The following is a 17,890-nucleotide window of genomic DNA, read 5'->3' as shown; positions in this document are numbered from 1 at the left end:
TTGTAATGCAAGTAAAGCAAATAATAAGGAAACATAACTAAGGAAGTGTCTTAATTTTCATAAAACACTAATTTGACAGTCACTCTTTTTAGTAGCTAATGGATCACTCTCATACAGGTTGTCCTCTTATACGTGGCTTGCTGGTGCGCAACGTCCATCTGCGCAACCCTCATACATGTTTCCCTACGTGAGTCCCACAAGCACAACATGTATGCAGTTTAGTGATGTGCAACCCAATTGTGCATGGCCCTTTATTGTGCAGCCCACTCATGCGTGACCCTCCCCTACGAAGCCTTCTAGTGTGTGCTCGTGATGCACACGACCCTCTGAAGTGTGGCATGAATGCGCATGACCCTCTGGCTTATAGGCTATGTGCACACGACCTTCTAGTGCAAGGCATCCTTGTGCGCGCAGCACATTTGCAATCTCCATATGCGCACTCACTTTTTCTGCAATGCCTATGTGCACGACACGTGCATGCAGCATGTGCATATTCTGCGTGTGCACAAGCATGACGCACCAAGTTTGCTATCCTATATTGCTGTACATGGCTTGTCTGTCTACGTCCTACTTGTACAATCCAATGTTGCTAACGTGTAATGCATCCGAAAACCCCCAATCAATCCTAATTCGATGGTGGCTGATGTTGAACTTACATACCATATCACCCCATGGCTGAATCGAGTCTTATACAGCTATGCAGCATGTCCTTATAATGCTAGCTCGATGGTTCAATCGAGCCAAAATAGCTTAGCCCATTACTATAACTAACTTTTGTTTGTCTCTAGGCAATTAGTTTTCCCCAAACTACCTAAACAACTTTGTTTTTCTTTCTTTACTATCTGCTTTCGTTCCCGAGTGCATGACAATTGGCATTAAAGCCACTTGACAGAAAAAGGAATATGTCATCAATTGGTGAACAAACCTTGTCATACTTGAATACCTTGGTTCAAGAATCTATGTGCTTAGCAAACACAAACTACGCACACACATGCAGCAAAATGTTACAAGTCCAAAGATGTCTTATCTGCACTTGATAGTCAAATATCTCACCGAGAGATTGTCATCGACAAAAAAGTGCTTGGCAACTTCGAATGAGTCAAAGTCGAAATTCAGCAATTGGGATCCAGTAGCGATGAGCTTCACACAGAATTGCACCACATGGTGGATACGCTATTCCACCAAGACATGGGGCTAAATGAATTAATGACATTGAAACATCAACACTAAAAGCTAGCCGAGTACGTTAAAGATCTTGAAGAAATTGTGTTAAATATGGCAAACAAGAATTAGTACGTCGCACCCCGTGGCTTCGCAACTAAATAAAGGCAATTTGGTCAATCAAGCTTTGACGAAGAAGTGACAGTCCGCAAGTCAAGCTTACACCCCTTGGTCCCAATGTGTGTTGCAAACAGAGACACTGTGCACATGGGAATCGTGCACTCGAACACTACACGAGCGTACCACAAAAGATATAGAGGCGAGATGCAAGTTAAAGATACACACCAACGAACGCATCCAAAGTTGGAGGTGTGCATAAGACAACCGACGAAGAGCTCCCTCAAACGAACCCGCAAGATAACAGAGGACTCATAAAAGAATTAAGATGGAATGAGACCACAAGGCAACGAGGAGTTGCAGAGATTAAAAAGGGGAGAATGCCAAGGTTTGTAAATTCATGACTAGTCCAACTCGATTAAACCATCGAGCCAACAGCACTAGGATGTCCCGCACAACTGTACGAGACTCAATTCAACCATTGGGCAATATAACGAGTTCAACATAAGTCACCATTGAGCCAGCATCGACTAAGAGTTTCCAGATGCATTACACGCAAGCCACATTAGGCCACACAAATAGAGTGCAAACAGATGGCCATGCAAAGCACCACGGGATAGCAAGCCAAGCTCGAACACATGCTACATGCACATGGGTGCCACACAAAAGGTAAGTGTGCCCACACATGGAGACTACAAATGTGTTAAGCACACAAAGAAGTCAGGCAACAAAAGGCCACGTGCACATAGGCCTGCAAGCCAGTGGGCCACGCACATATAGGCCACATGCATCACGAGCGCACATTACAAGGCCTCACACAAGAGAGCCATGTATAAAAAGACCACGCATTAACAGGCCACACGACATAAAGCCATGCACAAGTGAGCCGCACACATACTGCACTTGAGGGACTCACGCAAATAGGGGTCGCACACATGAGAACAATGCAAATAGATGTCGCGTATTAATAGCCCATATACAAAAGAACAACTCGTATAAAGGTGATTCATTAGCTACTAGGAAGAATGACAGCCAAATTAATGTTCTATAGAAATTATGACATGTTCCTTATTTATTTCTCTTTATTATTTACTTTACTTGCACTACAAATAAGTTTAAGATTAAACTATTTTCTTATATTTTATTTACTTGCACTACAAGTTTAGACTTAATAGGTTATTTATCACTATAAATAACCCCTTTAGGAATCATTGTAAGGTACCAAATTGCTACCATAAAAAAAAACACACCAATAGCCAGCATAAGTCTATTGGACCATGAAGAATAATACATTTTATTTCTCACATGTTTTCTTCTTTAATTCATGCTTTCGCATCACAATTACAGTTAAGCTTATTTAGTCTTCACAAATGGGAGTTAAGAATCGCGAGGTTCTAAGTTAAAGTTTCCAACCCGTGACACTTTAACCCTAAACTATTCAAATTTGAAGATTTAAAGTTTAGTCCGAAATTAGTGGTATTAAGGTTAAGGTTAAGGAACCCTAATCAATTTAAATTTAAAGACTCCATTCTTGGTGCGAAATTACGATATTTGCGTTGAAGTTTAGGGTTAGGGTTTAAGGTTGGGACTCTTAACCGATTCTAATTTAGGATTTCACCTTTGGTGCAAAATTTGTTGTATTTAAGCTAAGGTTTAGAGTTAGGAACTCTAAGCGATTCTAATCTGAAGATTTCACCCTTAATATGAAATTGGTTGTATTTGAGTTAAGGTTCGAGATTTGACACCTTAATCGATTCTAATTTAATGATTTTACCATTAGCGCAAAATTGGTGATATTAGGATTAAGGTAAAGGTTCGAGATTTGAGTTATGGTTGTAATTTGGGGATTTATAACTTATTGTAATTTGTTGTAACATATCTCAATATGGCTAACGTTTTCTACGAATTGGTGATTCACTGTAATAGTGAAGTCCTGACCATAAGAAATGTTGATCCCAATTGATGTTCTATCATAAAGTTGACCAATGACATATTAAAGGTTTGGTTGATAATTCCTCTAGTGGATAAAAATGGGTGTAACCATTAACACACGGTATCTAAAGTATAAGGAATTATTTAAGTTGAGAACCAATGAGTATGTGCTCAAGTTGTTGAAATTTATCAAGTTTGCAAGAAGATTCACTTGTACTTAGATCTTATACTTGCAATTCCTCTACAAATAATGAATTCTATATCAAGTAAGTATTCTGTCAATGTTAATAATGTTACTTGCTTAGCTGGAAATATGCACGTTGCTTTAAATGTTGATGATGTAAATATTGATGCTATTGGAAACGTTGATGATAATGTAAATATTGATGATGTGCCTATTATAAATGGTACCGATATAAGAAGAGTTTCTAGTTTAGAAAGAGGAAGAGGTAAAGGTAAAGACAAAGGCAAAGTCAAAGATAGAGTTGGTTTAGGTAGTTCTAGCAGTAAAGATCCAACTATTGTTGGTGGTGCTAATGTAAATAATGGTAGAGGTAAAAGGTATATTGACCTTGGTGTTAATACTTCAACTAATGATGGGGGTTTTAGCAATTTAGATTCAAGTTCTATTGTGATTCAGGGGACACTAATTTGGAAAAAGATATTGATGTCTTTAGTGAGGATATTGATTTGATGCTTAAAGACTCAAAGTGAAAAAAAAAAAAACAGTCGATCAAAAGGCAATGATAAGAGGAATGTTGAGGATAGGGCTATAAATAGTGATGTTGATGGTTTCTCTAATTTTGGAAGTGATGTTAAGAAGAGTAATCAAGCAAGTTTTGATACTGATAGGGAGAGTAATGCTATTAATAGGTATATGACAGACATTCCTTAAGCACCTGATGAGCGTGGAAATGTGAGACTAGCCAAGAATATGTATTTTAACAGTGTTAGTGACTTTAATAGTGTTAGTGACTTTAGAGGTTATGATAGACTATATGATTCAAGAAAGAATTGAATTATATAGAACTAAAAATGAGAATACTAGGTATAAGACATACTGTGAAGGGAATGGTTGTGAATGAGTGATTCATGCATCAATCTATTTGGATAGAAAGACATTCAAGATTAAAAAGCTCATGAGTGAACATAGTTGTATTAGAATCGACAATAACCATGTTGCTGCAACAAGGGCGTAGCTAACCAAGATGCTAGGTGCTCAATTGCATTTTGAACCCAATATGTCTTACAACTTAATGCAACATGAATTGACTCAAAAGTTTGTAATTTACCATTAGAAATTAACATTAGAGGTTAGGCATTTGGACAACTTACAATTTACTACAACTCAATCTTGGTGGCAAGAGGATTTCAATACCCAAAGTATTATGGCCTTGAGATTTTGGCATTTAAGGCATAAAGGTGTATCAATCTTCTTCCTATTAGTTAGAATTGTCAATATTAAACAACTAAAAGTTTATCATGTTAATGAGAAATTTTAAATTTTCCATTGTATATGTCATTCGATTGCATAAAATTTCCAGATGATGATATCATAGGCTCCTTTGAACTTGTTTAAAATAGAATTATGTTTAACTGCTATTGATTTCAGTATAGATTAATTGTATATTTGATTTAATGCAAAAATGTTTTGAGAAAATTTTCAAAAACTGTTTTGAAACTGTTTTTCGAAATCTGGGTAGTAAGCTGTCTTGTTTTCTTTTTTTGCTTGTTTGGTTGTCAAATTTGTGCATACGATGCATAAACATGTAGGCAACACATGGCAGCAAGTTGAGATTGATTTGATGAACTAGTGGGGACTTGTTCATGCAGCAAAAGAAAAACATATGGACTTAACTTAGTGCAACAGGCAGTGTCCTTTGTTGTATAATACATACATTTTTAAACGTTAGCAAAATCATATTAATATTAAGGATTACCTCTAGTCTCTTCATCATAATTTGCACACTAGAACTGGCACATGATCAGGCATTATTACACCTGCAGAACCACCAAAGGAGTGATCCCATACTACTTTGTCAGCAAATGTGATGTTCTATCAACCTTGAAAAGTAAATTGTACAATTTTCAAAAAAAAAAAAAGGTAAATTGTACAAGATTACCTTGGTTACATTCTCCTTTATTGTAAGACCTGCAAATATTCGATTGAACAAATGTACAATGAGAGCAGATCATTTCCTACAGCAAATAGGAAGCAGTTTGAATAGCAAGGAACAATCAAGGTGCTGCTTCCACCACCATTGCTGCCTAAATGGATTTAACTGAAAGCATCAATACAAATAATCAAATTAAACAAATACAGCTCCACAATTTGTTTGAAACTAGATGGGGAAGAGTACCTTGGTTACATTCTCCTTTGACGTAAGACCAGCAAATATTTGCCTTAAGAAAATGAAATCTATTGAATACCAGCAAATATTTGCCTTAAGAAAATGAAATCTATTGAATAAATGTATAATAAGAGCAAATCTCTTCACATAGCAAAAAGGAAGCAGTTTGAATAGCAAGGAAGAATCAAGGCGCTGTCTTCCACCACCATTGGCTGCCTAAATGGATTTAACTGAATCTACAGGACAGAAGCAACAATACCTCATATTAAACAAATACAGCTCCACAATATGTTTGAAACTATATGGAGAAGCAGATGGGAAGAGGCGATGGAAGGGGGATGTTAGGAGGGGGAGAGTGAGAGAAGAAGCAGTGATGTGAACATACAGGAAGTCTGAGAGGTTGGCTTGTCACAGCGTTTATGCAGCAAGCTGCAAGATGACAAGCTTCTTCACAATAATCAGAAAATACCACAGGGACATTTATCTCCTTCATTAGCTCCTGAAATGCTCATCAAAGAAATGGGAAAAACTTTCCGAAATGCTCAAGCAGAAAGGACTGTATAAACTTAAAAGCTTTGTGTTATACTATAAACATAAATGGACACTTGCAGCGAACATCATGAATGATAAAGTGAAAAAAACTCGGGGTATATCAAAGACATACTATAGTTGGTAACCAACTTGAATAAGCTGCAATGCCAGCATTCGGAGCAATAACTAGATGGGGAAAGGAATTCTGTCACAGAACAAATATTCACAAGAAACAGCAATGGGCTGAGCCAATCAGATGAGAAAATTCCCAAGATGACAAGCTTTGAATGAACAGAAGGGGAAAGGACAAAGTAACAAACAGGTATGAGAAAGAAGCAGAAACCTTAGATATATCTCTGAAACGATCATGATAGAATCCTCTATGGAGCTGCAGTGTGACAGCAGAAGATATACGAGTACCTATACCACAGCTGGTGCTCTCATTTTCAGATTTGCAGGTGCAATCTTCCTCAATGCAATGAGCATAGCTGTATAGATCAACCTTATCACCATCCCTATTCATCAAATTGAAACAGGAAGCTTCAGAAATGCCCAGCACAAGTTTGAGTTAAGCCATCAATCATCAAAAGTTGGAACATTTAGAAGAATAATAAAAGACCAAAGATCAGTTCCGAAAACAGCCCCTGCTAGCTCAAATTAATTGTAAGAGAAAAATTTAAACAGTTCAAAGAGAAAGAGCCTATTTCTGATCAGGAAATCAGAACAAAGCAACCTGATCAATCCCAAAGTCAACCTAGATATCATGACAATTAAGACTAATCAGAGACATAATGAATTGTAATCTAATGCAAGCAGACAATTGAATTGATTCCCACCCAAACCAACTAGTTTGCCTTACACTTATAGCCCAGAGAAACCAAACTTAAAAGTTCAACAAACACTTAAGCGTAAGACCAACCTATGCTGTGGTACTGCAGGTCCAATAAGCTCAATATGGACATGAACCCCAGGAAAGAGTGCACGCAACTCTCCAAAGACAGCAAGTTGAAGGAGCTCTTTCTCAGGCCCTTGGAAAGTACAAATCACAAAGAAAACCTTAAATTTAGATAAACCTAACTAGGACTATAGAAAGAAACCATGAAGAAGGTTACTGGTATTATATAAATGTAAACGAAAGTTTTTCATACATATAACACTAGCAGAATATATTAAAAAGAATAACAACAAAAAATAAATAGACAGCCCTGAAAAATTGGAGTACTCTTTTTGATGCATTATCAATTAATTGTAATATCTACTCGTCATTGAAAATCATCAGCAAGTTGTTGGGAATCTAACGATCATTATCCCCCTAGCCAATCAAACACCTAAAGGCATGCACACACATCCTACAAGAGGTAAAGTTTCAAATTACAATGCATGGAGAGTTAAAAGTTGAAAATCATAGCGTACCGAGATAGTGTATGCACAGTTTACTAACTTCAAAGGTCAAGCTTCCTAATCCAGAAATTTGTATGGCATGATACAGTGTAAGGGGCTGAGACAAAAATAAACAAATAAATATATAATTAGTGCCAATATGAGGCAAAGTAAGAGGAGAGACAAATGAATATCTGTCTATGCTAGCTAGTAGCTATCTACAAAATATAGCATTTACTGAAGTTTGCAATTGAATTCAGTGATTGATTGATTTCCTTTAACCAAGTTTCTAACTTTTAGTCATTAAAATAATTGTTTTTAGAGTTTATCAGAGCAGAAGATAGAACAAAACCCTCTCAAAATTAGGAGTAGGAGTAACAGCTAAGAGTTGTTTCTTAGTAATTACTCATACATAGGTATAAAGCACTTCAGAAGTTGAAAGATATAAATCAGAAATGAAATATCATCCTCAATTTCCACTGTGCAAGGATAAAGAAATTGCAGTAAAAGATGTACCATAAACACCAGTTGATGATTAGAATTAAAAAGTTTATACTATGAACTGATTTTAAAACACATCACACATCTCATACCCAGTGAAGAAGCAAAGCAACAGGTGAACATAGCGGTATGCACCTCCATTCGTAGTAATCCTTCCAACTGGACAAAGATTTTGCTATTGGAGATGACGGCCCTGCATTATCACACAGTCAAATGCCAGAAACATCCATTAAACCGAACCAAAAGCTAGAAGCAAAAGGGATACCACGACATGGGCACAGGATACTTGAGAAATTCCAGGTATTATTTTCAGGCCTGCAGACAAAGTTTCTAAAATCAAAAAAAAAAGTGACGAAAATTTTCAATCTGAACTGCCATAAGTTACCAACTGGCTTAATTAGAAACTTCTGTTATTTAAAATGTATAAATTCTCATATAAATTAAAGCTAAGGAAACTCTATAGAAAATCCAAAAGATACAAAGGTAAAATGCACCAATTGCTACCACTTTTATTGTTTACACAACACTCTTTTCATACTATAATCAATTATATGAATTGCATTAACCTTGATATCCCCCTAACGGATCACTAACTCTACCATTCAGGAACAGAAACATATGAGATGTCTTACCTTTCACCAAGTTAGCTGTAGCCTTTTAATTTCAGTTAGCCTTGATTACGTTTTTCTCCTTACAAATAAAGCCCAATCCACCAACTGATCCACACATTTAATGTCAAGGAAATAATAATAACAGAGATAAAACCATCCCCTAAGAAGCTTCTAGGGAATATCTACTCTATTCACACTCACAGCAGGGGGTAAAACTCTTGATTTGGCAAGGGCTATCATCACCAATAAACATAAGAGATGAGAGAAACCTGGAATAATTGAAGGATGTAATGGATGCCCCGCAACAGCATTCACAAATCCACATTCCCACTTGATGAATGCCCCTCTTGCTCAAGAAGGAGCACCTGCTCTCCTGCTTTTCATTAATCTACCAAAACCACAGTCCAAACAAGCATATAATTAAGTCCTGTAAGTTTAATAAAAGTTTAATTGCAATTTTCCTTACTATGTTGTAAACATGCATATATACATTGTGAGATTTGAAAAGCATTCAAACTAGCCCATCGAGCTACTCTAATCTTTGACTTGTTCAAGCTGATTTACTGCAATCTTATCCTGAATACCATATATCCAGTGAAGCAAGAGGGGCAGTTACCTGAACTGTAGCTTCTTGAGAAAACGTGAAAGGAAAATCATTCAACAAATCTAAGCGTTTCATTTGCTGCTCCAGCCTATCGCACTCTTCTCTATGTTCCTTCCAGTGCGAAATCTAGGGGCAATTGGATTCCAAACAAAAATTAACTCAAAAGTAGAAATAACAACTTGGCAGATAATAAGCTGAAAATATATATTTTCAAGCACCTGATGAGAAGCAGAGCAATAAGCAACGGCTCCGCAGCGACCGCATCGTTTTCTGGGCGGGCCTAAGCACCGAGTTCCGCTCCCCTTCCCGGCGCACTCCATGGAAGCTTTAGCTGTTTTCTGCTAGTTTTCCCAGTTTCAGAAAGTCGACTCCTAAATTTTAAGAGACGGTTGTCGTTTTGGGCTTTCCTAAAAGGCAGCCCATGTCCTAACTAGTATGAACCAATAATATAATTAAGCCCCCCCTTACCCTACCAATATTTTGGACTGCCATCGACGCAGTCAAAATCAGCCCTTTTGTTTTCTGTGTTATGAAATTAGCAAGCCATTGATTTTTTAGGTGTCCATAGTGGTTTTTTTTTTTCATAAAATTTAAAAAAATTCTTAAATGATTTTAAAATTTTTAAATAAATTTTTATATATTTTTATTTTGAGATAAATAAGCTTTTATAATCAATTGATAAAAATATCACTTGTCATTTTATATCACGTGATGCTAATATGACATGTTAATATGTAACAGTAAGTGGTTATGTAATATTTTAATATAGCATAATTACATAGTCATGTATATTTTTCACTCTCCACATTAATATAACGTGGACATAAAATAACAACTAATATTTTGACTAATTGTAGTTAATCAACCGTTAATCATAAAAGTCTATTTAACTTAAAATAAAAGTAAAGGAACTTGATTGAATGTAATAGAAAAATAAAGACTTATATAAACACTTTTAATAATTTAGGAACTTTTGAAGATATTATGTTTTTTGGGAAGGGTTTTCAAGTTTGACTTTTTGGATTGTAGTTTCAAAATTGAAAGCAATTTAAAATATATATGAAAAAGGAAAATTTAATAACTTTGTCACCATAAAAAAATATGATTGTGCCTTTCAATATTTTTTATTTTTTATTATTTATAATATTAAAAATTACATAAATATATATAATTCAAATACTAAATGTTTAGATAATTAAGTTTTGAGTCACCTAATTAAGGACAACATTTTGTTTAAGCAAAAGTAGAATTTTACTAATCATATCATAGCACTGCAGAACATGAAATAAGTTTCTAGTCATTTATATTTCTTTTTTGGCATAATGGTCAACTAAGTGCTTAAATTATTTAAAAAAATTCAAATAAATTCTTATTCTTTTATTACGTTAAATCAAATCCTTATACTATTATTTTATGTCAAATTAACCCTTATGACTAATAATTAAGTAATTGTTATTAATCAAAATAATACTTGTGATTTTATATCCATATGATACTGATATGACATTAATATGGTAAGTAAAAAATGTTATATAAGTATGTTATCATGTCAAATTAGTATATCACATCATCATCAATTATGATATGTCATCAAATCATATCATTATTAATTATAACATATTAATATGTCATGTTAATGCCATACGACATAGAATAATAATAGACATTTTGACTAAGTTAATAATTAGTTATAAGAATTTATTTAGTTCAAAATAAAAGTATAAAAACTTGATTGAACGTAATAAAAATATAAGAGTTTATTTATATTTTTTAAAATAGTTTAGGAATTTTTTTAAATATTATGCCTTTTTTTATTTTTCTTGTATTTGTTTGAATCTAAAAAATTGAAATTTTGAATTTCCTATCTTAGTCAAAAATATATTAAAAAGAAAAGCAGGATATTTTCGTTGAGAACAAAGTTTTATTTATTTATTTATTGAACCATTAAAGCAAAAGCTATTAAGGCCAAATTGTGATGAATCTTGGTAGTAAAAAAAACTTATCAAATCTGGAGTTATTTAAGGTGAGCATTTTATGGGGGGTGACTCAACAAGCAAAAGATCAAATCTTCTCTATGCTTCCTTAGATCATTACATGGAGGTTTTGGTAGCAAGATTCATTTCCGCCACCACTTCCTAAGAATCAAATCAAACCTAACCTGACATCTGGCAACATAAAGTAGTTCCCAAGGCCGAATTTCATTGGCTAATAGGAAAGAGACAAAATTATCTGGGGAGAATTTCGCCGGCCACCCAATAAAATTTTCCAAATATTTATTAACTAGCTAGGATATGGTTTTAATTTATAGGAAATTTCCAAAGTAAAAATGATATCCCAGGCCAAGGCATCTGATGACTCCTGATCTTGATTGACATCAATGCTCTTTTAAATATTATACCATATCCTCAGTCGGTTTTAGGGGCGATAGTGTTTGAAAAGAAGGGAAGAGGTCTTGATTACTTGTTCGGTAAAAGGGAGAAAAGATCCTTGGCTCCTATTCAGAAAATTTGGCTAGTTCAAGAAACAGGGAGAAGAAGAAGGAAAACAAAGATGCCCCCAAATCACACTCAATTTTGAAAAAGAAGATGCCAAATCTTCTAAAAATAAGAGGGATCGTTCACACGCTCATTGCTTTCTGGCCTTCAAAGTTTATGAAAAGATTATTTATACCTCTTAATTAGTGCTCCATTCTATTTCTTTTTCACTACCTTAAGGTCTATGATTCCTTTTGTGAACCTTCAAATGTTTATGTGGGATCTGATCCATTGGTTTAGTAAGTTCAGTTGGTCGGCCATGACCTACACCATCCTCGCATGTATGAGCTATATATCTCCTTTACGGAACCCAAACAAAAGGCACAAAAATAATTTAGATACATCCAAAAGTCGAAAGTGCTAATTTAAAAGGTCATTTTTTTATTTTGGTTCTCATACTTTATACATATTTTGTTAGTATTAAGCACATATCGAGTTTAAAATATGATTATAGTATAAAGCTTTTTTTAATATATTATTATCCGGAACTCCATAAAAATATCAATTAATGTAATTAAAGATGACTTTATTTTATAAATTCAACTGAACAATTCCTAACAATTTAGTGTTTTTCATATAATTTTTAGCAATGTAAATAAAGTCATTTTTTTTTATTTCAAATTGTTGTTAACATTATTTCTACCAACCAAAATTTCATGTAAAGAAGGTTTGTAAAGCCGCTAAAAGTATATAATTATATATATACACATTAATGTGAAAGACTAGTTGACCAAAGGCCTTCAGCTCAGAAATTAACAACCATAGCTTTAAATTTTAGTAAAACAAAGGGTAACTAAGTTAATATTAAAAAATTATTGAAAGAGTCGGTCAAGACGCAATGGTCGGGGATTAAGGACCCCACACACTCATGTTTACTTTGCTAAGCAAGTTAAAAAAGTAAACGAGGCGATAAAAATTCGTGGGTCCTAAAGGCCCAAGTTCAGATTCTGTTTGACTAAAAGGAAGATAGATATATAGTAGTATATTTATTGTAATCATATTTCCTGGAGACAAGCTTCGGTTTGTTTAGCTTTGCTTTTCATGATTACAAGTCAACCAGTTCTTTATACTTATTTGGAAATTGCTGTTAAATCTTTTTATAATTTTCTTTATAAATTGAAGACTAACAGACTACATAAGATTTTATAAATGGCGTTCATGTGAAATGAGTTTTTGAATACGCAGCAAAAGAGAAAGAAACAACCTTCATGTTTGACGGTACTTTGGGTGCTTTCATTAAAGGGTTTGGAGGTTGGGTTTGGGTCGTCGTTGCTGATTCATTTGAAAGTACAATAAATTAAGAGGTTTTTGGTGTTGGAGAAGAAAAAAATGAAGAAAAAGAGAGAGAGAGTGAATTGCTCCAACCATTCTACACTCGAGAGATTTCTTTTCTAAGCCAAGCCGAAAAAAGTGGCCTACCAGCTCATATCAGCAAAAAATTTGATAACGTCACTAGACCTGCCGGCCTAGTTGGCTTTATGTCCTTACCCTATTCAAAAATAACTCTCAAATTAACTTGATTTGTCCAAAGTATACCCTTTTTTTTGGGTGTAGATAATAAAGAGGATGGTATAATCAATTTAAACATATAATTCTTGCTCAAAAGCCTCAAAGGCTAGAGACCCTTTATTCACCATGATCTAATCCAAATTCAGGTATGGATGCCTGTTTGATATACCACGAGATTAGCAAAGATTAAGTGATTCGAGGACCTATAAAAAGGTAGAAAGAATGTTGGTAGCATGTACTTTGCATTTTCGGATATAGTTTGAGTTTTGGTATAGGATACGCAGCTCCTGATGGTATAAGAAGAAGACTTTAATTTCACAAACTTGCCTTGCAAATCCCAATTACAGTGTTAACTATAAAGATACAACATAATTTCACCAACTGCTACAAAATCATATTTGCTAGAGATATAGGCTTATAAAAAATTAGTGATATGGATCTTTTTATTAGAATCAAATGAGAATAAAAAAACAAGTCTTTGAAAATTTTAAAGGCAGCAAATCGAGTGAAATCAATTCGGGCATGAGTCAATATCATATTCAATCAAGTAAAATCTCAACAACCTCACTCAATTTGTAGAGAATAATTACTGATACGCATGTCTACCAAAACCAAAAGAAGGATGATTTCATACTGCAACAATTTCTCAACTCTTAAAAGGAAAGAGATACTAATTTATTTTTAAATAATTAAAAAAAAAGGAGAAAAATTACTCATTAGCACGTGCTTGTGAGTTGTGATTGAATGGCAAATAGCAAATTGAAAGAGGGACAACGTACCTGTGAAAGCAAAAGCGGAGAATTTTCGAGGGGGTTGCCGCGATATATTTACCTCTCGGTAAATCAGAGCTGTGTGCACTCACCCCACATTTTTCACAGCGCACCGCACGCTTTTAGTGTTTTTTAAGTCAGGGTTACAAGGCGGCTTGAGGTAAAAAAAAAGGGAAAAGTGAAAAACTGGAATGACAAAACGTCACGTCGCCTGTGGGAACAGATTTACCCATAGTGGTAAACTATTTTGTCCCTTTACCTGGCGAGATGAGATGGAGAGATGAATCCTCATTGGAAAGACAATTCAAGGCGATCTCCAAGATTTGATGTGCAGTGTCTGAAAGTTTTGAAAACGTAGGAAAAGTCCAAGCATAAAAAAAGGGAGGGGGAGTTTTGTTGGACCCCACTCCCAGATTTCTTTGGGACTCCCAAATCTCCTCATTCTCTCTCTTGTCGTGTTGGCATCTGGCAACCATTTCAATTCCGATACAGATCCTTCCCGTTTTGCGTTTTTAATGTTCCTTATGCCATGGATGACATCAATCCATGTCCTTATCCCACCAATCCATATCTTCTCTTTTTCCCTGCTTTTCTCGTTTGGAATATCAAATCCCCATCCCATACCTCTTCATTTACGCATTAATAAATTACTTTAATTTGCCATCTCAATTTATGGAGCCTTAGCCTTAGCCTTAGCCTTAGGTGGAGCAAAGTCAGTGAAAACAAAACGCAAGCTTTTCTTGTGATTTAAAATAATTATTATAATAACATCAACTTTGTCTCGTAAATTTTAGGAGTGAAAAACTAAAAATGATAAAGCAAAAGAAAACTAAGAAAAATCTCAACCTTTGAATAGTGCAAGTACACTTCATTAACAGCGCTCAAAACAGAGGGTAGGATAATCAAATTCATTAAGAATTGAAAGTTGAAATCGATATTCTTCAAGTAGTGATTACAGCACAATGCACGGACCACCAAACGGATAACTTATTAATGACATCTTCAGATATGCATTGATTTTCATTTATAACTAAATCTCAGTTAAGATATCATCCCCAATTCTCCACTCAATGCATCATGTAAAGCTCAGACTTTTTTCTAAAAAAAAAAATCTTTTTTCATTTTTCATTTTAAACCATAAGCACCCATGAACAGAAGCTTTTTAAATCAAAAAAGAATGTCAATCATCGACAGCCGCTTGATCCGGTTAAAAGCCAGCACGTATCTTTAAAAGACCAGAAAAAGTGAAAAAGTAAAAACAAGTTAAAAAAAAAAGACAAAAGACCGAACACTAGGTGGCAAGTGTGAGACAGGCAATGGGAGTGATAATTGTGAAAATTAAATTAAAAACATAAATTATCCAGGAATAGTAAATGGCGGTTCTCCAATGCTATCCACTTTCAGAAACACCGTTTAAAAAAAAAACAATTTTTTTACCTGTTTTTGATGCCGCCGGTTCGGGAGCCGTGTCGGTCATTTCCCTATACGGATTTGACGGCGCGGTCCTCCATTGACCTCCGGTCAACTTCCCTCCTCGATCCCGACCATTCACTGGCACCGAGATTCGACCAATTTCTCTCTTCCCACGATAAAATGATCTTCAAAGCGAGATATTGGAAAGAGATTGGGAGTGGCGGGGCACCGAAGTGGATTTCAGAATCCCAGCGACTATTGAGCCTTTGTATTAAAGAAAGTAGATTGTAGGGATTTCTTAGAGAGAGAAAGATTTGATTTCAGAGAAAAAACAAATAATAAAAATAATACTTAAACATTAAAAAAAAGGGTAAAAACAAGAAACTGAAAAGGAAAGAGACAGAGACAGATAGACATTACATTACAGCGTATAAAAGCAAGGCCACAGAACAAGGGGAACCCTGTTTTTGCCTCTCGTGCCAACAAATTTACCATTGTTGAACTTGGGTTTTCTTCCTTCTCTCTTCTCGAAGGTTTTTTTTTTCTTCTTTCCTTCAAGTTTAGGTTTCACAGAGAAATTTGGCTCCTTTCTGGTTTTTTTTTTTATTACCTTGAGATGGCCAGAAATGGAGCCGTTACATGGCGGAGGAGGACGGAGAAGATTGACGGCTTCGATCTTTCACCGTCTGATTCTGAGGAAGTTCACGTTCTTGCCGTCGATGATAGCCACGTTGATCGGAAAGTCATTGAAAGGTTGCTCAGAATTTCCTCTTGCAAAGGTTGGTTCCATAATTTCCATTTGTTCCAAAGTAGTTATATTCTTTACTCTATTTTGTTTTTCTTCTTTGGATTTGAATTGAATGAGGTTTGGTTTGAATCGATGCAGTGACGGCAGTGGATAGTGGAAGGAGAGCTTTGCAATTTCTGGGATTGGATGAGGAGGAAAACAGTAATGGTTTTGATGTGAGTATAATTGAAATCAAATTACAAAACTAAGCTCAATATCAAAATTATATCAGTGAATTTTTTAAAGATGAGTTTGGCTGATTCAGAGCTTTGTTGTTTATGATTCAGGGTCTGAAGGTTGATCTGATTATCACTGACTATTGCATGCCTGGAATGACTGGCTACGAATTGCTCAAAAAAATTAAGGTTAGAAACCTTCCCATTTTCTTTCGAAATTCTGTCAATGGTATTTGAACTGGGCTTAATGTTATATGTGGAAATCTCTTATTTTTGAACAGGAATCTTCTGCTTTTAGAGAAATCCCGGTAGTAATCATGTCATCTGAGAACGTTTTAGCTCGAATTGACAGGTATTTTGATATTTTTCATGTCTTAGATAAATGAAAATTGGCTAAGTTTTATTTTATATCTGTCGAGAATGGAGTAATCTATACTAATTGATGAGTTTATTCGAATTTTGATGAACAGATGTTTAGAGGAAGGAGCAGAGGATTTCATAGTGAAGCCGGTGAAATTATCAGATGTTAAACGTATAAAAGATTACATGACGAGAGAGTTCAGAGTGGGTGAAGGAGAAAGAGGAGGTGGAATCCACAAGAGAAAGCTGAGAGACAGCTGTGATCTCTCCTCATCACCACCGTCCACTTTATCATCATCACCGGCATCACCAGCATCATCTCCATCATCACAATCTCCATCCCCATCGCCGTCAATTCTATCAGCATCAGCACCATGTTCTCCCTCATCACTAGATTCTCCCACCAGACGTCTCAAAATGACAAGCTCTGAATAGAAATTACGTTATTTTTATCAGGAGCCCACGCCAAACCCTCCTCCGACCTGCAATTCTCCGTTTATATTTTAACGGTTTTTGTTGCACTGTGCAATCAATCAAAGTCCTTCCCCTCCATTTTGCCCTCTTGCTTTTTTTTTTATTGGTTCTATTTTTTGTTAATCTATAACGTGACAAAATCGAGTTACGAATCCTAATTCTGATTAACTTAATCTGTCTTATTTTTTTTAATTTCTTTATTTTTTACTTCTGTATACGAATGAGGCCAGTTCAGATGGGTCTGGGGATTTTGAAGTTGAATAAAAAAATACTGGTAGTAATAATAATGTGATATGATATATGATAGGGTGGAGGGCATGATCTTGTTGTCTGCTAGAGAGAGCGGGGAATATTTGGAAGGGGATAGGACTTTGGGAGAGTGTTGGGAATCGGATGGAGATGTTCCCTGAGCAAGGGGCTAGGTAGGAGTGGCGAACTGCCAGTGTTGTCTGGCTGTCTCTCGGAGAGCGGTACTTCGCTTGCATATGCTCGGCTGTCAAGGGGGGACCTAATCCCCAGTTACTTCCATACAACAATTGGACATAGCTGATACTGGAAAGATCTTGGACCCTACGTCTGGATTGGTTGTGAGACTTTGATTGTTCATACGACTTCTAGCATGGGAGAGATAAAGGCTGCGTTTTATGGGCACCATTTTTGTCTAGGTTTTAAAAAAAAA

The 17,890-nt window shown here is 35.4% G+C and overlaps 2 protein-coding genes across 3 annotated transcripts; one reads left to right on the top strand and one right to left on the bottom strand.

The window, feature by feature from the left end:
• Positions 1 to 4,991: 4,991 nt before the first annotated feature.
• LOC18609350 (zinc ion binding protein) lies at positions 4,992 to 9,595 on the bottom strand. 2 transcript variants are annotated; one of them, XM_007044416.3, is made up of 12 exons: positions 9,407 to 9,595; positions 9,201 to 9,314; positions 8,854 to 8,972; positions 8,239 to 8,288; positions 8,066 to 8,166; positions 7,506 to 7,590; positions 7,012 to 7,120; positions 6,436 to 6,607; positions 6,226 to 6,297; positions 5,947 to 6,060; positions 5,334 to 5,797; positions 4,992 to 5,211 (listed from the first exon to the last, which is right to left on the bottom strand). In XM_007044416.3, the coding sequence occupies exons 1-11, from the start codon at positions 9,506 to 9,508 to the stop codon at positions 5,705 to 5,707; spliced, it is 1,131 nt and encodes a 376-aa protein (XP_007044478.2). In that variant the 5' UTR covers positions 9,509 to 9,595; the 3' UTR covers positions 4,992 to 5,211; positions 5,334 to 5,704. The 2 variants fall into 2 exon arrangements, with proteins under 2 accessions (XP_007044478.2, XP_017970525.1); XM_018115036.2 differs by lacking the exon at positions 4,992 to 5,211 and having other exon boundaries at positions 5,762 to 5,797; positions 5,947 to 6,117.
• A 6,288-nt stretch (positions 9,596 to 15,883) lies between these two features.
• Positions 15,884 to 17,379, top strand: ARR4 (response regulator 4). The gene is made up of 5 exons (XM_018115041.2): positions 15,884 to 16,193; positions 16,301 to 16,377; positions 16,489 to 16,566; positions 16,659 to 16,729; positions 16,848 to 17,379. The coding sequence occupies exons 1-5, from the start codon at positions 16,031 to 16,033 to the stop codon at positions 17,170 to 17,172; spliced, it is 714 nt and encodes a 237-aa protein (XP_017970530.1). The 5' UTR covers positions 15,884 to 16,030; the 3' UTR covers positions 17,173 to 17,379.
• The last annotated feature ends 511 nt before the right edge of the window (positions 17,380 to 17,890 follow it).

Source organism: Theobroma cacao, chromosome 2 (genome assembly GCF_053813885.1).
Source record: "Theobroma cacao isolate CCN51 chromosome 2, ASM5381388v1, whole genome shotgun sequence".
Classification (NCBI taxonomy): domain Eukaryota; kingdom Viridiplantae; phylum Streptophyta; class Magnoliopsida; order Malvales; family Malvaceae; genus Theobroma; species Theobroma cacao.
The sequence above is the reverse complement of the archived record's forward strand: the minus strand, read 5'-3'. Positions and strand labels throughout refer to the sequence as shown.